At 34.3% G+C, this 20,785-nt stretch overlaps 2 protein-coding genes across 5 annotated transcripts in view; one reads left to right on the plus strand and one right to left on the minus strand.

Moving 5' to 3' along the window:
- LOC148178969 (G protein-coupled receptor Mth2-like) overlaps positions 1 to 11,294 on the plus strand; it is a 29,897-nt gene extending 18,603 nt beyond the window's left edge. For 2 of the 3 annotated variants that reach the window (XM_088050577.1, XM_088050578.1), the window contains 6 exons: positions 7,550 to 7,732; positions 7,794 to 7,872; positions 8,574 to 8,755; positions 8,839 to 9,007; positions 9,089 to 9,289; positions 9,839 to 11,294. In XM_088050577.1, coding sequence (XP_087906703.1) covers positions 7,550 to 7,732; positions 7,794 to 7,872; positions 8,574 to 8,755; positions 8,839 to 9,007; positions 9,089 to 9,289; positions 9,839 to 9,992 — 968 coding nt within the window. In that variant the 3' untranslated portion in view covers positions 9,993 to 11,294. Of the gene's footprint in view, positions 1 to 7,549; positions 7,733 to 7,793; positions 7,873 to 8,573; positions 8,756 to 8,838; positions 9,008 to 9,088; positions 9,290 to 9,371; positions 9,471 to 9,838 lie in introns of all 3 variants that reach the window. The other variant, XM_088050579.1, reaches the window with a different exon arrangement.
- A 106-nt stretch (positions 11,295 to 11,400) lies between these two features.
- On the minus strand, positions 11,401 to 20,688 carry Prp8 (pre-mRNA processing factor 8). Of its 2 annotated transcripts, none has more exons than XM_088050458.1 (24): positions 20,546 to 20,688; positions 20,187 to 20,374; positions 19,969 to 20,137; positions 19,265 to 19,858; positions 19,089 to 19,214; positions 18,216 to 18,850; positions 17,943 to 18,169; positions 17,562 to 17,888; positions 17,138 to 17,344; positions 16,105 to 17,015; positions 15,741 to 15,887; positions 15,541 to 15,691; positions 15,313 to 15,489; positions 15,025 to 15,261; positions 14,781 to 14,971; positions 14,423 to 14,728; positions 14,088 to 14,364; positions 13,876 to 14,036; positions 13,635 to 13,826; positions 13,219 to 13,585; positions 12,878 to 13,165; positions 12,634 to 12,827; positions 11,712 to 12,577; positions 11,401 to 11,655 (listed from the first exon to the last, which is right to left on the minus strand). In XM_088050458.1, exons 2-24 carry the CDS (start codon positions 20,371 to 20,373, stop codon positions 11,501 to 11,503), a joined length of 7,092 nt encoding a protein of 2,363 aa, XP_087906584.1. In that variant the 5' UTR covers position 20,374; positions 20,546 to 20,688; the 3' UTR covers positions 11,401 to 11,500. The 2 variants fall into 2 exon arrangements, with proteins under 2 accessions (XP_087906584.1, XP_087906583.1); XM_088050457.1 differs by having other exon boundaries at positions 20,187 to 20,387.
- Positions 20,689 to 20,785: the final 97 nt, after the last annotated feature.

The raw sequence follows: 20,785 nt of genomic DNA on the forward strand, positions 1-20,785 counted from the left end.
CTTTTTTGTGCTCGCAATTCGTTTTTTTAACTTTTCCTGGTCACAAATGTTTTTGATTTCTGTTAGATATTTGGATTTTTGAGTTTTGTTAAAAATTTTAGACCCTAATTTTGACCAATTGTAAAACGAAAGCCTTACACATTTTTTTTTTCATAGGTCATAAAAGTGACACATTATCTAGCTCGATTGTCACGGAATAAGTTTCACTTATATGCTTAAGCAGAACACAGCAGTTTATATGCTTGTGCTTCACCGTAACCATAGAAATGTTTCCATTGCACTATGATTTTGCATGAATTAATTGTTTTTTAAAGTAAAATAGAGCAATTTGCTATGGTTTTCAAAAAAATCACTACGTTTGGCAGACACACGAACAGGCTCAGCATAAAAAGCTTTATTTTTACTCTTAATGACATAATGTACTATTTAGTTATTTATTAGACAAATAAAAATTGCGTTTATTGTCAAACAAACAAATCAGTTTACACCGCTTTCTTCAATCATAAATCTTCATTTGCTTTTTATTTTGCTTTCTTTCAATTAAAACAGATTTTCATTGACTGAAAGCTTGTGCAAGACGCTCCTTTGCTGCACCCAAAATTAACACCATGAATTAAAGCAATTAGGCAACGCAAATTACATCGTAAGCGCAATAATTGTTACTATGTACTTATATGTATAGATTTTATAACAAATCTGTGGAATAACTGCTATAAAAGTCGATTTCCAGGAAACCTTGGTCAAGTTAAGTAACTTTCGTGACAAACGTATTATATTTTGAGGGTATGATTTATGCTTGCTTCAAATTTAAAAGAATTTAATTTTTTCAAAAACAATTTTTTTTTCAATAAAGTCTTAATCGTATAAATCGTATGTATTAAGAGGTATTTTAAAATAATTTATAGCGTCGGTCATTAGCTGCTTTGCCGAAGTTTTGATTGCAAAATTAAAATTACAGAGCAAATGAAAATAATCTCTCAAGAGTGATTGGTCTAAATACAAAATTCCCTCGTAATTGTAATAGCTTGACACGTGATGTAACATTACCCAATATAGACTCATCACCAGATGAAACAGTTCCGTGGACTAAACGATAAAAAGATGTTTTTATCATTGGTGGTTTTCTGTAACTTAATAAGTGTTCTGTTAGGCTGCAGTGTCGATACCAATAAATATGATTACTCTACGAATATTTGGAAATGTTGTCCTTTTGGCGAGTATTACCATCAAGGAATGTGTTTACCTCTTCAACGTAACAGTAATCATCTGCAACAGTGGTTGCACAAAATAGGAATTTCCTCAGTTATTAATGTTACGCTTAAAGTTTTTCCTAGTGCCACGAATAAAAGTTGTTTTGAATTAAAGGAAAATCAAGATGAATTTACAGTGTTGTGGGACAACAAACTCTGTCATGAAAAATTGTTATATGATGATTATTGTGTTGATTACAATAATGAAATGAACGAAATTCAGGTTGTTGTATGTCAGCTCGAGTACAGTAGTATCTCACCATTTCGAATATTTATTTGTACGACAGGTAATTTAGAGAAGTATAATTTTAACCAAAAGTCTATCAATACTAAGTATTTTCTTTGATTTTGCAACGGAACGCTTCCAATTATATTATCTAATCTAATCGCAATTTTTGAACTGCCTCAGTTCAACTGTGTTATTTTAGTAACTTTAGACCAATAAGTATGGTTGTTCGTCCAGTATTCAATTCCGTTCTCTTTTTATTTGGAACTGCATTAATTGCAGTGGTAGATTGCAAGTGCCATAATAACTCCAGTATTGTTCCTTATAATATTATAACCGATCGTGATTCAACATGTCCCGAAGACAATTTCGATTCTATTTTAGCGAAAATAGGCAAGTTTATTCTTATATCTTATTTAAACCACTTTATATTACCGTTAATTACTTTATAGTCCACGTGAATAAAGAAATTTTCTTAAAGGTATTTATTTTAAGCAATTGGTGTACTGTCCCTGAACGGAGTAAAGACAATTTAATTATGATTACGATTAAATTAAGATTTTAACCAAGAAGGTAATAGAAGATTGTCTGTTTTATGTCGCGTGATCTCATGCACTTATAAGACGGAACTAGCTCACCCATAAAGTAAACTTTTCCCGTTGATAACATAAAATTAGTCATTTTTGTTGTAAATAAATAAAAGGATTAAAAGTTAAAAAACACTGAAAATTTTTGTCACAATTGTGCAGGAAAATACTTCTTACAATAAATCGAAATTAGCTAGATTATGCGATCAATTGAATTATTTATCCATTTAACTGTTCCTCTGTGAATGTCATTCGCCTATATATGACAATTCTTTTATGTTTTGTAAATAATTCAATTGATCACTCTGATCATTCTGTATTTCCCTTGTATTACTTTTTGCACTGAATTTTATGTTGTTACAACAATGAAAAAATGTGCACAATACTTTCGGTAACAACAAAATTTCGCAAAAAAGATGTAATATTTATAAAAATGACGAATATAAAAGAAAATCCTGCAATCCAAAAATTAGGACATTGAAACTAAACATGAGTGGAAAACATTTCTAAGATTTGACGTAAAAATAAATAAAGGCTGGAAATTAGGTAGATTTATTTATGTTTTAACTTGATGAGTCATATGGAAACTAACCATCATTATAACAATAGTTAATTACGATTATTATACAATACTCAAGTAATTCAAAACGTTCTCGAAAGATAAACGTAGATGGATTCTACATTAAGAGGTTTCGGTGTCTCGACAAATTCCAAAAATAACAAACGTCAAATTGATTTTTTTGTTTACTCTATTTAAACGACTGATTACTCTATTTAAAAGAGCCGGTTTATATTTCAATTTTTAATACATTAAAACCTCTTTAATTCAAACTTCATGACCTTTACAATAAGAAGACCTCTCAACAGTACATCAAAATAGAATCTAGGGAATATTGTCCCCTCTCAAACGCCCTAAAAATGAACGAAATGTACAGGAAAATTTATCAAAATTTGAAAGTTTAAACCGCCAACAAATCCGTAATTTTGAAAATATGACGTCGACGCGTGGAGATCTGGAGTTTACACACTGCTGTTTATTGCTAATTTTAATTCCTAACAATCTCTGCAGAATACGCACATTGCCCATTGAAATATTTGAATTTTATAACGCTTGAAATTATGCCAAGAGAAAAAAATTACAAAACCGAATGTGAAAAGCAAAAATCAATTCGAAAATAGTTAATTATAAATTTATTTCTTGGGTGTTGACTTGCATATGATTTCTTATTTATCTAAGAAAGTCAAACTAAACAATATTGCAATATTTCATGTGTTTGGATGTAATTTAACTAATTAATAATTATCAATTCTATAATACTAGGGACACGCCAAGGGAGAGAAATTGTGATCTGTAGGTATAAATTATAGTGGTCCTTGTAAAACCTATTTAAATGTCCTCTGACTGCAATTATTATATTATGAAATCTTCAATATTTTTGCATTTTTTCCAAGTTTATCTTTCAACGTATAAAAAAACGGGAAAAAATATTGGCAAATTACTGAACAAGCTAGCCTAGTCAGCGACATCAACAAATTTTAAAGTTCAAGGTATAGTTACCAACTGAATTTCTGACAATATTTATTTATTTTTTCATTTAAAATTTCTCTAGCAAACCGTTTGTGTAAATGTAAAACTGGTAATATTTAGACGAGCGATATTGTTTAACCCCATTAAAAACAAATTTGTCGCACTTTTAATCATATCTACGTATGTATTTACTTTTACTTCACGACCCTTCTAAAAGTTAATAGATTTGTAATGAAATTTATGATTTTGAAACGTGTTTACTTTGTTTTCAAATAAAAATAAATAAAAAGCCACGTCACTGTCTATATTAAATAAAATAGAAAAACTGAACAAAGAGTCGAAAAGTCAAAAATACTTTCAAATCTAGGACATGTCTATTACAGTTTAATGTTTATAGACCCAGTTTTCAAAACCTAAATTAAATCTTTAATTGAGATTAAATAATTAACATCATGTTAAAGGGACATGTAACTATTTTTACGCGAATCAATTGTCCGCAATCGTCAAATTAGAAGCTAGATTAACTTTATTTTAATAAAGTTATTGTGAACCGGACCAGAAAGTTTTACTCTTTCGTATCATCAAGTTTGCCACATAATTATTGGCGATTATCCAATCTGCCCAAAGAACAAGATTTCAAAATTAAATTATTTACTCAAATATATATTTTTTCAAATTTGAAGACAAATTAATTCGTCGTCTTGAAGTTTTAATGTGGTTTTATGCGTTGACATCAGCTGAATGTAATGACACCAGCAAGAGCGGTAATAAAAAACACTCGCTGAATATAAACCATTCATTACAATACAATCCATTACTGTAAAAGAGCATGATCATTGTAGAGTCGAGGTGTATCAATCATGAATTCATTTTGAACAAATCTTCGTTTCCGCTCGCTAAATATCGTCAAGTTTTTAACAACATTTAAAAACTTGAACTGTCTGATCAGTCACCTGTTCAGATATGTAGAGGGTCACTCGGATAGCTGTTTACTATTTGTGAGAGGAGAGTGAACACAGTTCGTGAAACGATGCTTCATGTGACGGTGGTTCTTCTAGTCCTTTTCAAATTTGGATCAACAAACTCGTTAAACTTGTGTGATCAACAGAGTTTAGTGTCAACAAATTTGACTTCTTATAAGTACAAAAATGAACAAGCGCAAAACTGTAATTGTACTCAAAAAACCTCGTGTATTCGAAAATGTTGTGCGGTGGGATTTTACGCGACGAAAGGATCGTGTTTACGGCATGAAGATCCGGATTTTGTGTTAAAAATTCCGGTTTATAATGAAAGAAGTTTCGTACGCGAAGTGTCTCTTAACAACGAGATTTTGGCGGGTGTAATGAATTGTGATTTTTTCCTATTTCCGAAAAGTCCGGAAGATCCCTTTTATGTGCAAGACAATGGGAACATTTTGACTTACGAGTATGGGTTACGAAGTAATGATAATTACTGTGTTGAGCAACTGGACGACAGGGGTGTTCATGCTTTTTTTTGCTACATAAAAAATAGCGCTGTAATTACAACGAGAAAGATAAACGCCGCAGGTATTATAAATTGTTTACACTTTCAATTCTTGATTTCTGTACTGAAAATGGAGCTGGAATTAATGCAGGGAAATCCACGCGCTGTGGTTGGTTCCATTTTAAACATGCATAAATTCCATTTGAATGGTTACTTAATAACTAAACTTTCAGTTTAATTACTTGAGAGTTGACTGTTGCATTTGTAGCGGCAAGCAATTAACAGACTAATAAATCAGTTAAAAAAAATCATTTTGTGATTCAAATGACATAAATGGAAAATTACTTAACAGATAAGAGAACAGATGCAAGCTCTATTTTATTGTATCAAAAACGCCTTATTTGAAGCTTCAACTTTTAAGACTGTATTTCCCGATAAGATTTATGTTTGCTTTAAAATCTTTTAACCTAAATCGGGCGCCTTGAATTCTTGGATTAGTGTTTATTTTAATAACATTTAATATTTTTTAGCAGACTAAAACAAAACATGAGCGAACATATTTAATCCAGATGTATTGTTGTGAAAAGTAATAAGCTTGAAAGATATGATTGTGTGTTTATGAGCTCATAATTTTATTTTAAGTTGTTTGAGTGACTACTGAATGATTTTGAAATTATAAAAACAAAATTCCCCTCATTGTTTTGAGTAGATACACCTAAGAGTACCTAATACTAGTAATTTTGGTATTTTGACAAGGAAAATGTTTTGAATTTAAATTTTATTTAGCTTTTTTAATTTAAAGAATCAATTAGGAACTATACTAAAAAAATACATCATTGATTGCATTAAAATTACCCTACCGTATGGGTGCCCATTCATATTTCATGCAATGCAAAAGTCTTCAAAGTTATTTTTACTTATTTCATTTCGGGGTAAGCCAAATAATCATTAATTGCATATTTGACTCGCCCTTTAGAGCTCTCAATGCAGGTTTTCAATAGATAATAATCTCCTCATCTACATTTTTAATTTAATTTATATACTTCATCCACAACTGAGCCATAATCCAAAATTCATTTTCCCGATGAGTTAATCTTGTTGAGTAAAAAATGAAAAATAAAATTTCACGAAATGATTAGTTATTAATCTAATCGACAATGCGACGTTTTTAAGGGAAACTTTGAATCACCGTATCATCAGTCATTAACAATTGTTTTTATCGATAAAAATAGAATATTCTTGAACTTTTGTAATGAGCAAATGGAACCATAAATTACATGAAGTACGCAAATGATTTAGATACTCTTGTAAACATATTACGTCAATTAACATTTTTTAGAAGTTCTTGTTTTTCGTGTCCTTGGTGTAAATTAATAGATACCTAATACATTGTTTCTTAGTTTAGAGTTTTTAAAACTTTTAAAATACAACAACACAGTTTCCAATACATGATTATTATCAATAAATTGAAATTTTTTGGCTCAAATTTAAGTGTTAAAATAAGTTATAGTTTACATGTTTCAGCCAGCATTAAGCCTACGAATATCTACGAATAAATCCCCTAAAATAGCCTCAACTAATTTTATTTTTACTGTTCCCAAAATAAGATCATAATAAAAAAATACGTGAATTCGAAATAAATATTGTGATATTATAAACGAGGTTCCAAATTTAGGAAAAACAAGTATGTAAATGAACTTTAAACGGAGATTTACGGGAAGGTTAAAGTATTACATTAAATTACGTTACAATTTCCGTAATTATTGTTGATGAATTTATTAACGCAATTTACATGAGAAAACAAGGGAAGACTTTTCTTTGTACACAATTACAATATGACTCAACTGATATTAGGAACTATAAAATAATTGATACGTGTTGTTTAAAAATCGTTACTTTGTGTAATTAGTAGTTAAATACTTAGGGGTTTCCATTCTAGTAATTTATTAACTATTAATGCTTATAACAACTTTAAATATGCGACAAGGCTAAAAGGATTGTAATACATTATAACAGAAAAATGTGTGCTTTTCTAAAGTTCGGTTTTTTCAGAACGTCATGGTTTTCTCCTTGAAATACACCAAAAGTTGTAATATTTTTATTGTATGTGTGGATATATGGCACCGTTTCAACTGTAACAATAAGTAATAATAATTTATTACCAACACAATAAAACATTGTTTTCAATAGTTATTTATAAGCCAATCCTTAGTTTTAACAATTTCCAACAACCCAGCGTGTTTATTAAGAAAATTTAAATTACATTCTCTGAATAGATATTTTTAAGTTGAAGGTTTCTTTCTCACTGTTTGCCAATGCTTTTTCAAGAAAAAATATGAATGTTAAAGCAAAATGGGAATAGCACAGTGTTTGAAAGAAAATACTTATCACATTGGTATACTTGAATTAAAACAAATACAACAAATACCAATTACTAACATCACAAAACTGTCTTTACTGTATTTAAGGAATTTTACTAGTTTTCTGTTTTCAGGTATGATAATATCCATGCCCTTTCTTCTGCTGACTTTTCTCGCATACGCTCTCTTGCCGGATAGAAATCTTCATATGAAAGCTCTTATGATTTATGTCATAAATCTTATGATGGGGTATTTACTGCTGGTCATAATTCAACTGACCGACAGTAAATTTAGCCAAACATCATGTATATTAACAGGTATACAAACTTGAATGTTAATTCAAATGACACCGTGTGACACCTTTTAAATTATTTACAGGTATCTTCTGTCTGTTTTTCTTCATGGTTTCCTTCTTTTGGATGAACATAATCTGCATCGACATTTGGTTAACATTTAGGTAAGCATAAAAACTTCTGTTTCACATTTCTTTTCGTGAGTTTATTTCGACTGCACTATTATGCAACGCTCTGGCTAAAAATAAATCTAGTTAAGTAAAGTATGCATTTGATACCAGTATTGTTTTCAGTTTATATAAATTGTAGTCTTCACTGTCGAGATGACGCATGGGAAAACTGACTTATTAAAATAAGCTTCGGTTGTGGGAATTATACGAGCAAAGTTTTTTGTCTGTGGAACTTTTTGTTTTAATTTGAGTCGGATTATGTTGTCGAGTAGGTTTTAATGCTAATATTATTTTAAGTGAGCATCAAATTTTCCTAAAAATAGAGTCAAATCGGGAAACGTAATTAATACATACATATTCATGAGTACGGATAAATACATGCACATTTATAGTTTTAGAAGATGTCGTATTCTTGTCAGAAAAGAGAAAGTTGTTAAGTAACGTTATCGACAGTTACCCATTTCATAAGGTGGTTTAAGTGGAGAAATGTTTTTTATTTAGCACAAGAGGAGTGAAAGACTACAGTGATTTTTGTTTGCACTGTCCACCCTTGAGTTCGCTATAATGTAACTCAAAAAAATCGATTTTTTAAAACACAAAATTTATAGAAATGTTATAATCCAAATTTTCGCATCTACATACTGCACTCTTTGTCAAACAAATTTTCTTCTTTGTAAGCGACAATTTTATTACAGTGGCTTGCGAGGATTCTCCGGCAGTAAGAAAAAGGCAGAGCAAAAGAGGTTTTACATATACTGTGGATATGGATTGGGTGTCCCATTCTTGCTTGTTTTGACTGTTTATCTTATTGATGTATACGCTGCTATATCACCCACCTTCAAACCAGGAATTGGTTACGGAAAATGCTTTCTGCAAGGTAAGCTTGCTAGAAATGTCCGTTTTTTTTTAGTATTAACTGTATGCAAATGATTTAAAACTAAGTGCTATAATGTGTTTTAGAGGGATATCCTGAACTTCTATATTTCTATGGCCCTATAGCTTTTCTTATCACTACAAACATAGTCTTATTTATCATCACGGCTTTCAAAATTCGAAGTATAAAGAAGGATACCTCTATGCTGAAAAAAGCGGACAGCAAACGGCACTCTTACGAAAACGACAAGCAAACGTAAGTACATAAGAAGGAATATCTATAAAATATTACATACCATTGTTGTAAAACAACCTAAATACTATAAAAACCTCACAGATTTAACCTCTACGTCAAGTTGCTCTTTGCCATGGGCATAAATTGGTCAATGGAAATTATATCATGGTTAGTACTATGGCAAGCGGCCGGAGCACCTCAATATCTGTGGTACCTGACAGACTTCTGTAACGCTCTGTACGGAGTGTTCATTTTCTTCATCTTCGTGTTCAAAAGGAGCACTTGGAAACTACTAAAGAAACGGTAAATTATTTTGTATTATTTTTGTGATTTGAGTTTTGTTTTTTGTTATTTTTTAACACTTTTTGTTCAAAACAACTTTTAGATTTTACTGGGCTAAACCAAAGATAATTCAAACAATCTCTACGAGTTTATGATTCGAGTCATAAAATTGTCCCGGATTTATATTTTTTAAATATCGGCAGTAAGTTACCAAGTGTGAGAATGTATTTTACACTTACTGCATTTGGGTATTGGTTAACGCTTTTATACATATTATTTAAGATAGAAATAATTTCTTATTGCACATCAGGGATTTTATTGGGATTTCATATATTCAATCTATTTGACTATTAACAGAGAATGACGTAGTTAAATGGGGCTTCCGTAAAAACCAATAATAAATAATACATTTATTACAATATTAGTCAAAAATACGGGTTTATGGTTCTTTAAAACGACAAGTCAACTAACTGATCGCATGAAAACTATTTTTTATTAACAATCTATTTGGTGAAATGTCGGACTTTTCCTATTCGAAAACAAGTTTTAATTTTGTATTATATTTTTCAGCTATTACTCGTTTATTGGAAAACCACATTTGGCCCATTCTTTGACAATAACGAATACAACGAGAGTGACCAGCTATTCCACGGCCAATTCGTCAATTCATGGAGATCCACATGGAGGTGCTACTGATACCAGCACGTTAACTAGCGGAGTCTAAGCAGAGTTCTTTAATGGGAAAGTTATTTTTTAAATTATTAAGAGCATTTTTAGTAAAAAATTATGCTTATGGCCATAGGTAATAAATTTAAGTAATATTATACCATGACATTTTAATACGTTTTCTATTTAGTTGTACTTTTATACCACTTGTAATATTTATTTAGTTGAATAAGCTAATTACCTTTAAGATCAAAAATGAAGACTATTACGAAAACAATATAATTAAAAAGGCTATGACTGTAATTTGGATAGACTTTGATGTGGAATTTTGTCAAAAAACTGATCTCATATTCTGTGTCCCAGTAATATTAATTATTGATGTACTTAAAATTGAATGTGAAAAACTTTTCACGTTTATTGTTTAGTCATAGTTGTACAATAGAGCGGGACAACATAATTAACGAATTTTCAAATAACTTGCTGAATTTTAAAATAACATGTAAGCTGTTATGTAATTAGCTGCACATCTATGTACACATTTCCGAGAATTATTCCACGTGCCAGAAAGTGTCTTCTCTTAAGTGCCATAGAGTTTCGTGCTTAACGGTTTGAACCACTGAAACTGAATTCCTAAGTTGTGTTAAAACAGTAAAACATCTCTACAACGGACATCTGAGTAGAGAAAGGCATATTTTATTTTTCATAAATGATTACAATTTTTTTAATATTTCCATTTTCTGTTTTGACATTTGAGCAAAATAATTAAATCCAAGCTTATTAGAGGTATCACTAGTTGTAGTCAATAAATTTACGTGAATTAATGAGAATAGTACCGAATTATATTAATCGTGTACAGTGTGTTATGTCTAAATATTTTGTTAAATACAAGTATGTATGAATATATTCAGTACGAATTTAATCACAAATGTTACCGACTACTAGAAGCCGGTAAAAGCCGGCAATTTAACCCACCCATCTTCTACTCTTAAGTGTTATACGTACCTTTATAATAAATGTTTTATACTGTGGTGCTAGTCAGTCATATAAAACCACTTTGCCTATAATATAAACAGTGTGCCTTCAAAATATCGTAATTATTTTTTAAATTGGTTTAAAACTTTAGTCCAAATAAGTTCTTTAATTGTGAAAGTATTTCATTACAAGTAGTTTGCATGTAGCAACAAATCGAATTTATAGTAAAGTCATCCAAAACCTTCGTTAACAAAAAATGTAAAAGACGCTTACCAAGTGTTTTTTTGCTATGCAATTTTCTTATTTTGCAAATTTGTATTCCACTAGATGTATATGTATATGTTTAATTAGATTTCTCTTGGATATTTAATAAACTATGTATAATTTACTTTACTTTCTTTGTCCCGAAATCCAAAGCCGACACTAAAGTAATACGAGTACATTATTAGTCACAGCAAATAAACTCCATATTCCGAATAAAAAAGAAAAGTCCCTTTTCTTGGATCTGTTTTTATGTATTTTTTTATTTCTCACAATTACGTAATAAAATATTTACAGGTTTAAATCTACTTCTACAGAACTTAATAAACAAACCTAAGCGAATGCGTCTTCTCGATCAGCCCCAGCTCCGTCACCATCTTCCAAAGACGAAAAGTTAAGGAAATGAGCTGGTCGGTGAATTTCATGATAAAATTCTTTAGGATTAGCCAACTGCAGTTCATATTTCATGCTAGGATCATGTCGCACACCTAAAATAAAAATAAAATGTTGCAAAAATGACGTTACCAAAAAACCATCAAATTACCCATAAAGTTGTAATTCCAAGAACCTTGCGCAGGCACCATGAAAAATCCAAGAAAACGGTCCGACAGCAACATCTGGACCTTTTCGTAATGACTTGGTAGATACCCTTTGGGATTATTTCCTTTATCAGTGTTCGCTCTACCCCATTCATATCCTGAGGGTGTCAATTTATAAGCCGTTAAAGAACAGGAGCCGGGAGTAAAAGAGCACGTGATTATTACAGTCTTTTCACCGTCCCATACTGGATTATCTGCCATAAGTTTCGCATGAGTCGTAATATCCTGTGGGGACAATTGTGGCAATTCATTAGGTTGCGTGTGAATCCAACCCAAAGGCTCCATGTCTTTCAAAAATGGGTGGTTTGGTGGCGTATTGGGTATATGGACAGTTTGATGAGTGCCCCACTGGGGAGGTAAAACCAAACAACGCAGTTCCTTAACTTGAGGGTTATCAGGAGGACTAACCCCATATAAAAACGCACAAATTTGAGCTCGCAAATCTGAAATTGTGACAAACTTCTTCAAGACGTTCTTTGGCAAAATGTAAGTGTATCCAGTTTCCTTGATATCATCCGAACTGACATAAATGTGATTCGTTCTCAAGTGCAAATTTGTGGCAGAAATAGCTCTAACTCGCCATTCAGTCTTGGAACTAAACGTTTGAGTTTCGTAATTACTAGTCGTGCTAGTAATGATTTCATCTCCATGCTTGTTGACGGTTCTTGTAGTGGTTGCTGTCAACTGCGACTGTTCTTTTGTCTGTTTTTCGATTTCCGCGATCTGCTGTCTTTGTGCTGAAGGAGCACTGATCTCCATACCCAAAATGATGTCTCGAATTTCACTCTGAGTCAACGACGCAACATTCACACTGGAAAATAACAGATATTCCGTTATTTCAATTAGTTACCCTATAAATTAACTTACTTGTTCTTCTTGCCGTAATCTGCAAGGATAAGATCTTTCAACTGAACTTCAACTTTGATCCATTCATCATCGGAAAGGGTTGGCCAAATATGATGGGGTTCTGTGATTGTGGTCTTGTCGGGTTTCAGAATAACTTTGGTGCGTTCGGTGTTGACATGCAGAGCTCTCAGTATCAAAATGAGACGAGAGAACGCCTTTAAATTACAAATTAAGAAAAGGAAAGTAAAAAAAACGATACACTTACAGTGTATGACGATATTGTCTTCAACCAATCGTCGTATAAATTGAAGAGAACCATTTGAGGTTCCGTCGCTTTCAAAATCAAATCACCGAATTTCTCGATCTTCAAGCAAGCTTGGAAGGGCAATTGCAACTCTGATCCTTTGATCACAATATTGGGGAAATCAAGAAGATGGACTTCAAGAGGATCCAACATGCCCTTACGCGTTACAATGATCTGTTTCGGTTGTTCTTCAACTGGGAGCGATCTGATCAAAGCAGCAACTTCTTCTGCGGTTTTCCATTTTGCCAACTAAAATCATTCATTTTAGCTCATAATTATAATAAAAGTTTCAAATTGAATACCTGGCCCAAACGTTTTTGACCTGCCCACACGGAGGTATGAATGATCTTCAAGAACAGCTGCCCAGTTCTTGGGTTGAAAATGAAGATGGCACCATTGATCGGTTTAGTCGTCAAGTTACCCTCAAACGTTTTATGGATAGTAACTCTGTAGACATTTGTATCGTCAACAAACCAGATGATTTGGTTGGAGAACAGTTCTCCGTAATTCTGACTGGATAAGTAAGGTTCAGTAGGTTCACTGGAATACAGTTGCAAAGCTTTTCTGATACGTTCTCGCAGTACATAAAGAGCAGGATTTGCCTTCATTATCTTAGCCATAGCTTGCTGAATCAACGGTTTGCAACCAGGGAACCAGTTACCGTAGGCGCTAAAATAATGTTTCTATGAAGAGATTATACTGAATGTATCAATTTTACCTGTGGAGATTGTAAGCTAAATCAATAGCAATCAGAACACCTGTTGGAGATGGGTAAATGGACATGTTGTCTGTGGTGTAGTCCAAAAATTTAGCTCTTGCGTATCTTTCAATGTCGTGTGAATCATAATCGCCCCATCTGAGCTGAACGTCAATCCAGTATTTCTGGGTTGTAGTGTTGTCCATTGTGTCTCTACAAAGCAAAGAAATTAAACTCTTTTTTTTTTCCTCTTGGGGATTACTTTGTATCGGCCAATAGCGAAGGTCGCGAAACGTTCCACTTGTAAGCCGAAAACAACAAAATGTCCGCGCAAGACGAATTCATTTTGTACGATTTCCTTGGATGGATTGTTTCCTTTTGCACGGTTTCGATTTCAAGTGCGTCCAGTTCTTGATCAAAAACCTACAAAGGTTGCGTATTACTTCTCCAGTTGACAAATAATTCGATGCTTACTTGGCAAAGATCCATGACAATAGATTCGTGAACCTTCTGCCACAAGTGAGCACGGAAAATTTGAATCAAAGAAATTTTCAAAGTGGGAATTTTGCCGTGCATGAAAATTCCTGTCAAATCCAGTTGTACTTGGAAACCAACATAGACGTTAGCTCTGTTGATAGTAGGCGACCACCACAAGGTAAATCGACGATTTGGAATCTGATTTAAACCAGATCTCTGGGCATTAGTCAGTTTCTTATACTTCATTGATTCCTCAAAACCAGAGGCTTTCTCCCTGTGATCAACAATATGAAAGTTATAACACATAGATGAGAAGTCAGAATCAAACTCACCAGAAGAGACCTTCCCATGTTGGGAAATATGTTCCTTTGAAAAGTGTGTGTTCCAAAATACCTTCAACACCACCCAAAGCTTGAATCATATCTGTACGATAATTGTTCAAATTCCACAATTTGCCGTCATGGCGTTGATGAGTCCACCAGAACGGATTTTGTTTCAGCACCTGGTATTGTTTAAACTCAGTACGAATTCTCCAACCCTTGTCATAAGCCAATGTGTGTCTGTCCTTTTGGAACAGGGTGTTAATCCTGGGGATACCTCTGTCCCAAGAGTCTTCTAAATCTTCCAACGTTAGACGCCTACATTGAAATAAAATTTAACCCTAATTAATATCAGATTTGTAAAATTTACCTGTTCTGAGCGTTTGCTTCTTGACGCTTGAGAGAGTACTCAGCCCACACTCTTTGGGAATCAATGAATTCAGACTCCCATGGTTGAATGTACCGATACAAATTGGGAATAAGTTGGTCTTCGTCATGGCTCATACCAGACCGGAAATGAGTAATTCCAACATCAGTTTGTTTCGACCACCGTAAGTCAGACTAGAAAATTCTATTGTCACCAAAAAGAAGCATAAATAAAAAAATAGTTTTACTTGTGGAATCAACACGTGACCCATCGAAAGCATGCCAAGTCCACCCAATTCCTTTGGAGTGTAGAAGACCACAGGTGGAAATCTACTTGGCATTTTTGAGTTCAAACCAATTTTGATTCGAGTCTGGATTTTGTTTTCACATTTGACCAATAGGTCCAACAATTCTTGTGTATTAACAACAGCCTCTCTGAAGTAAGTCATTAATCCAATCAAAGCAGTGTTCCATTTGTTTACAATCTATAAAAATGACACTTTAGAACCAAAATGAAACTAGTTATTGAGATTTACCTTGGTAAACGTTGTTGAACCGGAAGCCATCAAAATTTGTCTGACACGGTTGTGGAAACGACTCATTGATTCATCGTCGACACGTAAGAAACACTGAGCTGTTCTTTCTTTACTCCCTTCATGTTGTAAATTCCAGACACCGTCACGGTGAGTGAACTCTTCGTGTTGAGTGCGACACTAAATTATACCACTTTACAAAAAAAATCAATCATTAAAAACGGTACGTACTTTAGGTAAAATCCTGCATTCAAATCCACACATGTTGAACAACAGATTAGGATTATCCTTAGAGTAAACACTCACAAAACTGTTTTCCCACTGAATGGTGGTTACAGATCTTGGTAAGCGATTCTTGATATCCCAAAATACGGCCCGGCCCCTGTTAATTATGCATTAAAAAAAAATCAGTGCTACACATAAAAACTTACAAATTAACGTCGTGTTTCATCAAACGCATCCTGGCATCTCTTGGCCAGCACTTTTTATTGTTGTAACCAACAATGTTTTCATTGTTTGGATCAGGGTGTTCAGTTAAGTATCTCTGTATAAGCTCCCTTGCTTCTTCAGCTGAAAATCTATAAAAACAAAACTAATTATTACATAGTGCAACGTTAAAAACTATTTTATATATATTTTTTTTAATCAGAAGCGCTGTTATCCAACCAACACGTTCCTGACCTACGTCAGGGTTGCGTGCCGGTTGCAGTTCTACAGTATGAACTGCTTCAGGACCCCTGCGCGTCTCATCATTTTATTTTACAATTTCGACTTTAATTCGATGACGTATCTTACCTGAAGAACATGTGTATTTTGTCCACGTATCGACAATATAATCTTATCGGATGACATGTTTCTGTTGAAACGTCTTGGAAGGTAAGAAAATCGTTTGGCATCTGCGGAGGTCCAGCCATTTCACTAGCCCGTTGTAGGCCCAAAACCAGTAGATCCAATACAAGACCATAGTACTGTGTTATGAACGATGCGAATTGTAGCCCCCTTATGATACCATAACTGTTTGTATGGTTCATGTCCTTGTAATTTATCACAACGTTATTTTTCGCCGTCATGTAATCTGCAATGTTATGATCGACAATCAGACGCAACAGTCTGTTCAACAAGGTCAAATCGATCTTTTCATATAACTTCTCAAATTTGGATTCCAAAAGGACGTTGCATTCCCCTTCTGAAACGTCCCAAACATCTTGCAAATTATTGATGCCTTGACACCACTTGTATACAAGTAATGGCGGCGGTTCGGTGTCGGCTGGTTTGATCCATGGTGGGAACAGCCGTCTTTTGTCGGCTTCGTACCACAGATACTGATCCAAGTACGCATCTGTTATTTTTTCAAGAGGTTCAACATCATAGACTGGGATCAGGTGACTGTACAAGTCCATGAATTCAATTCCCACTTCCTTGAATGCTCTCTGTGTTAGCAAGTGACGCTTTATTCTGGATAAGGCTTCATGGGGGTTGTCATAGGCCTGTTCAATGAGACCCAATTCTTCTCGCTGACTTTGATTAAGACGTGATTTCACACTGTAAGCTTCTTTCAAGCGTTCAAGAGCCAAAATGAGAAGTTTTGTATCGTGTTTGTATGACAAAGGCGGGAATGGAATGGGAGCGAATCGCCTTGATTCAAGCCAGTGGACAGTAGTTGTGTAAATGGCAACAGCCTCTTCGGGGCTAATGTAAGGACCGTCCTGCAATTAATGACTATTTTAAACAATAATAAATACAAAATATTCCAATAGCAAGCAACAGCGAATTTTTTGTTAGGCAAACCGAGAACGGCACAAAAAAAATTGTGGAAGAAAAAACTTACTTTCAAGTAGTTATGTTGACGCTCTTGTTCTGACTTCAAATACAACCTTGTAAGCCTTCCCAAGTTCTTTTTGCAAACTGTTTTATCAACTGTCGCGCCTCTTCTTATCCTTTCTCTGTTATAATGGGCTGTGTTCGTCCACCAATCAGCCTTCATTTTAACGTATCTTAAAATCATGTTTTCTATCGGAATAGGCAGACCAGGAACCTACGAATTAGATTGATAAGAAACAAGTACAACCTGTTGGTAAATAAGAGAATAACAATCATTCAAATCAGAAACGCGTTATCCAACTAAAACCGTATCGACCTACGTCAACATAAGCATTAGTTGTTGGCCTACAGTTTGACCAACTTCAGGACCCCTGCGCGACTCATCATTTATAAAATTCCCAAGTTTATAGAAAACTGACTCCAAAACTTACCTTCCACGGAATATTCGCTTTCCAACAACGCCAGGCTTCTGATAGATGTTGCAATATCGTTCTCGCTTTATTTTGCTTGATACCTTCAGGCATCATATCAACGATGTCGTGCATTACTGAGGCTCTCAATTCAAGATCAAAGTGTGACTCAACACGCTGTTTGGTGACAGTTTTAGCGACTCCTTTCGAGTGACGACCTTCGAATTGACGAGAGAGCAAGTTACCAAGCCACCGTTCAAGTAAAGGAGTTATTCCTCTCATGAAGAACAGCCAGACTCTCCAGCCAGGAGCCCAACAACCGCAGCCAGGACCTTTTCCTACGGGTCCCTATAAGAAATATGACTAGAACTAGAAGTCAGAAAAAATTAAAGTGAAACTTACGGTGTTAAAACGATAGTAAACCAAATGCTTCAGATCTTTACACATTCGTATTTGTCTCATCAACTTATACTTGTATCGGTACATGCCCGTTAGTTGTCCCACATGGGCGAAAATATATTGCAAACCATCAGCCAGTTGAAAAGCGTCGACGTTGTTCAAACGATACTGCACATGCGAATCTATTATTAATTTGGTCAGTCTTAAAATTTCACGACACAGGTGGAAAGCTGAAAGAAATTAATTACTTTTTGCGTTTAGACAAAATTCTTTTACCATTTCCAAATCGTGACTTCTTTCTTTCTTTTGTGGTTAAAGTCTTCACCGGTTTCAGATTAAAATTATAATCCAAATGTAAGTAATTAAGATTCTTACGATGAATCAACAAGTTGAGCATGTTATAACCTTGCCTACAAACTTGGAGACCCGCTTCAACCCAGTCAAGAGTGGTAGTTTGGAAGAATTTCGTTGATTTGAACGAACGGAATAAATACCGTTTTTTCTGTGCTTTTGGTGGTCGGTGTTTTAGCGCATTGAGCACGTAATACTTCAAGAGCTTCTGATAGCTCACTCGTACTTTAACAGGTTGGCCTGGTGGACAATGTTCCATGTACCAAGTCTTGACTAAAGGAACGTCAATTGCTCGGCGACAACGTCCAGAACGTAAGTTAAATGGTCGTGGTGCCCATAACAAGGCAATACCATTAGCCGTGTTGTCTGTATACAATGGCGTTTCTTGCAAGAAAGGTTGAACAAATTCAGGCAATATATATGTTTCATCATCTTCAGGTAAAGGTTCCAAACTTTTTACAGCATGTCTGTGCGAAATGGGATTAATCAATGGATCAAAATAGAAAGCTGGTAAGTCTGGATCTTCTGTTTTGATATAGACGACATTTGGTGCGTGGTACCTGCAAGTTTACGACTATTTTAACACAAATAATAATACGAGATTTAATTTAAATGCGTTTGCGTTTGTGGCAGAAATTTGTTATAACATGTATGTGATAAATCAGCATTTTCATTTAAACTTTATAAAGAAACGAATATCATATCACAATTGATTTTCCACACTGCTAGTGCGTTTGTTTTCGTTTTCCAAACAAACACAAAACAAATGTGGAAAGAGCCAAAATAAAAAAAACTCACCACGACAGATGAACGAAATGTGGCATATTGTTGTAAAGGTAAGGAAAGGCAATTCTGTATTCCGTTCTGATTGGCTGCCTAATTATAATCTTATTGATGTCGTTAAACTCGTTCCAATCTTCATCCCTAAAGAAATGAAATATGTAGATATTTCTACGTTCTATTGGTTAACTTACGCTGGATTCATATCCTTGATGAGCGGTTCAAACTTTGGGCCACCAGGAATGGCCATATTCAAAGCTTTAGCCGTGAAGAAACTCTTAGTATCAAAAAGATAAAAATAATTGTTATCAACTAGATCAGTCAGTAGCTGATTGGCTAGACGATACAATGTCGCCATCATAGGTAACGTTAAATTCCACTTTCTGTATGTTGGTCCATTCACATACTTTGTACCAACCAAAGGTTTGTGGTCATAAAACCATTTTGCAACCGCAGCGTCTTCTTCTGCATCCAGTTCTATTTGAATTGCTTCTAATGGTTCAACATCCAAAACGTTATCGGCATAATCTAGAGGAGGTTCCTCATCGTCGAAAGGAGGAAAACGCATTCGCTTGAAGTGGCGACGATCACGTTTCTCACGACGCATCATAATCCACATGGTGCCCCATTGGGCTATGTAAATGGGTTCTATCACCCATGGTATTTCATTTACAAAAGTGATTGCACCGGTTATATGGTACAGAACTTTGACGTCTCGGATTTGTTCCCAAGGCATTGGCATATTCTCCAGCAGTTTCATCACAGCATGAGGCATATATTTTAGAGCACTGTGAATGAAATGATATGTTTGAGATAATAATAATTAAACGTTGATTAAAAATCAAAACTTTAGCATCTATTTACTTAAATCTACTAAATTATCTGACCAGTTATTTACCCTAAATAAACACGTTTGTCGTGTCGATATTTGCGACTGCTCATATCACCATGATCCCTAATAATCTTTCGGATGTGTTCTGGAGGCATATCTTCTTTCTGAGCATCAACAAATCCCAGTTTCCTTTTATCAGCAAACCTCTTAGATTGGAGTTGATGCCATTTTTGGGCTACAAAACCGGTATTTGAAGAAATTGTAACGATTGACGGATAATTTACCTTTTTCTTGAAGCTTCTCTTCCGTCATCACATCTGATTTTGGATGAGGAGGAGGAATTTGTTGTTGTAGGGCATGAGCGTGGGCCTGGGCTGCAGCTGCTTGGGCCTGAGCATGAGCTGCAGCCAGGTGCTGCTGGGCCATCATGGCCCAGGGATTTGGCCCCAATAAGTATGGGGGCAGCGACATGCTGAAGAGTTATTCTTTTAACATGAAAAGCAAAAACACGTTTAATAGAGATCTGCAGGCCCGCAATTTTTAGCCTGCAGTGATAATCGAAAACATGCGTGTTTTGTGTGTTAGTATTGCCGGGTATCAGATAACTTACAAATTATAAAATAAATGGTAATAATTATCTTACCTGCTTTCAAATCATTAACGATGTTCAAGTTTCGATAAAATCTTAGGACTACACAAGCAAGAACAAAGTTTACAAACGTTTCAACTACGTTCTTAACGCCGCCATCGTAACCATGTCGGCAACGGAACATCCTTCGGCAAATTTACGATATTGCGCATGCGTAGATAAAAAAAATAATTAAATTTTGGCGGCAATTTTGGTGGTGAATTACTACCCGATCATAGAGATCTAGAAAAATCT

Source organism: Gnatocerus cornutus, chromosome 2 (assembly GCF_029298725.1).
Source record: "Gnatocerus cornutus isolate USDA-ARS CGAHR chromosome 2, icGnaCorn1.1, whole genome shotgun sequence".
Classification (NCBI taxonomy): Eukaryota; Metazoa; Arthropoda; class Insecta; order Coleoptera; family Tenebrionidae; genus Gnatocerus; species Gnatocerus cornutus.

What these genes read in the sequence shown, in the direction of transcription:
- Prp8 (XM_088050458.1), bottom strand. Translation starts at nt 20,373, where the DNA reads ATGTCGCTGCCCCCATACTTATTGGGGCCAAATCCCTGGGCCATGATG. An exon ending in GTCAACATAACTACTTGAAA is followed by an intron (nt 17,016 to 17,137) that starts GTAAGTTTTTTC and finishes CATTAATTGCAG; the next exon opens with GACGGTCCTTACATTAGCCC. An exon ending in TCGCTATTGGCCGATACAAA is followed by an intron (nt 13,827 to 13,875) that starts GTAATCCCCAAG and finishes TTTGCTTTGTAG; the next exon opens with AGACACAATGGACAACACTA.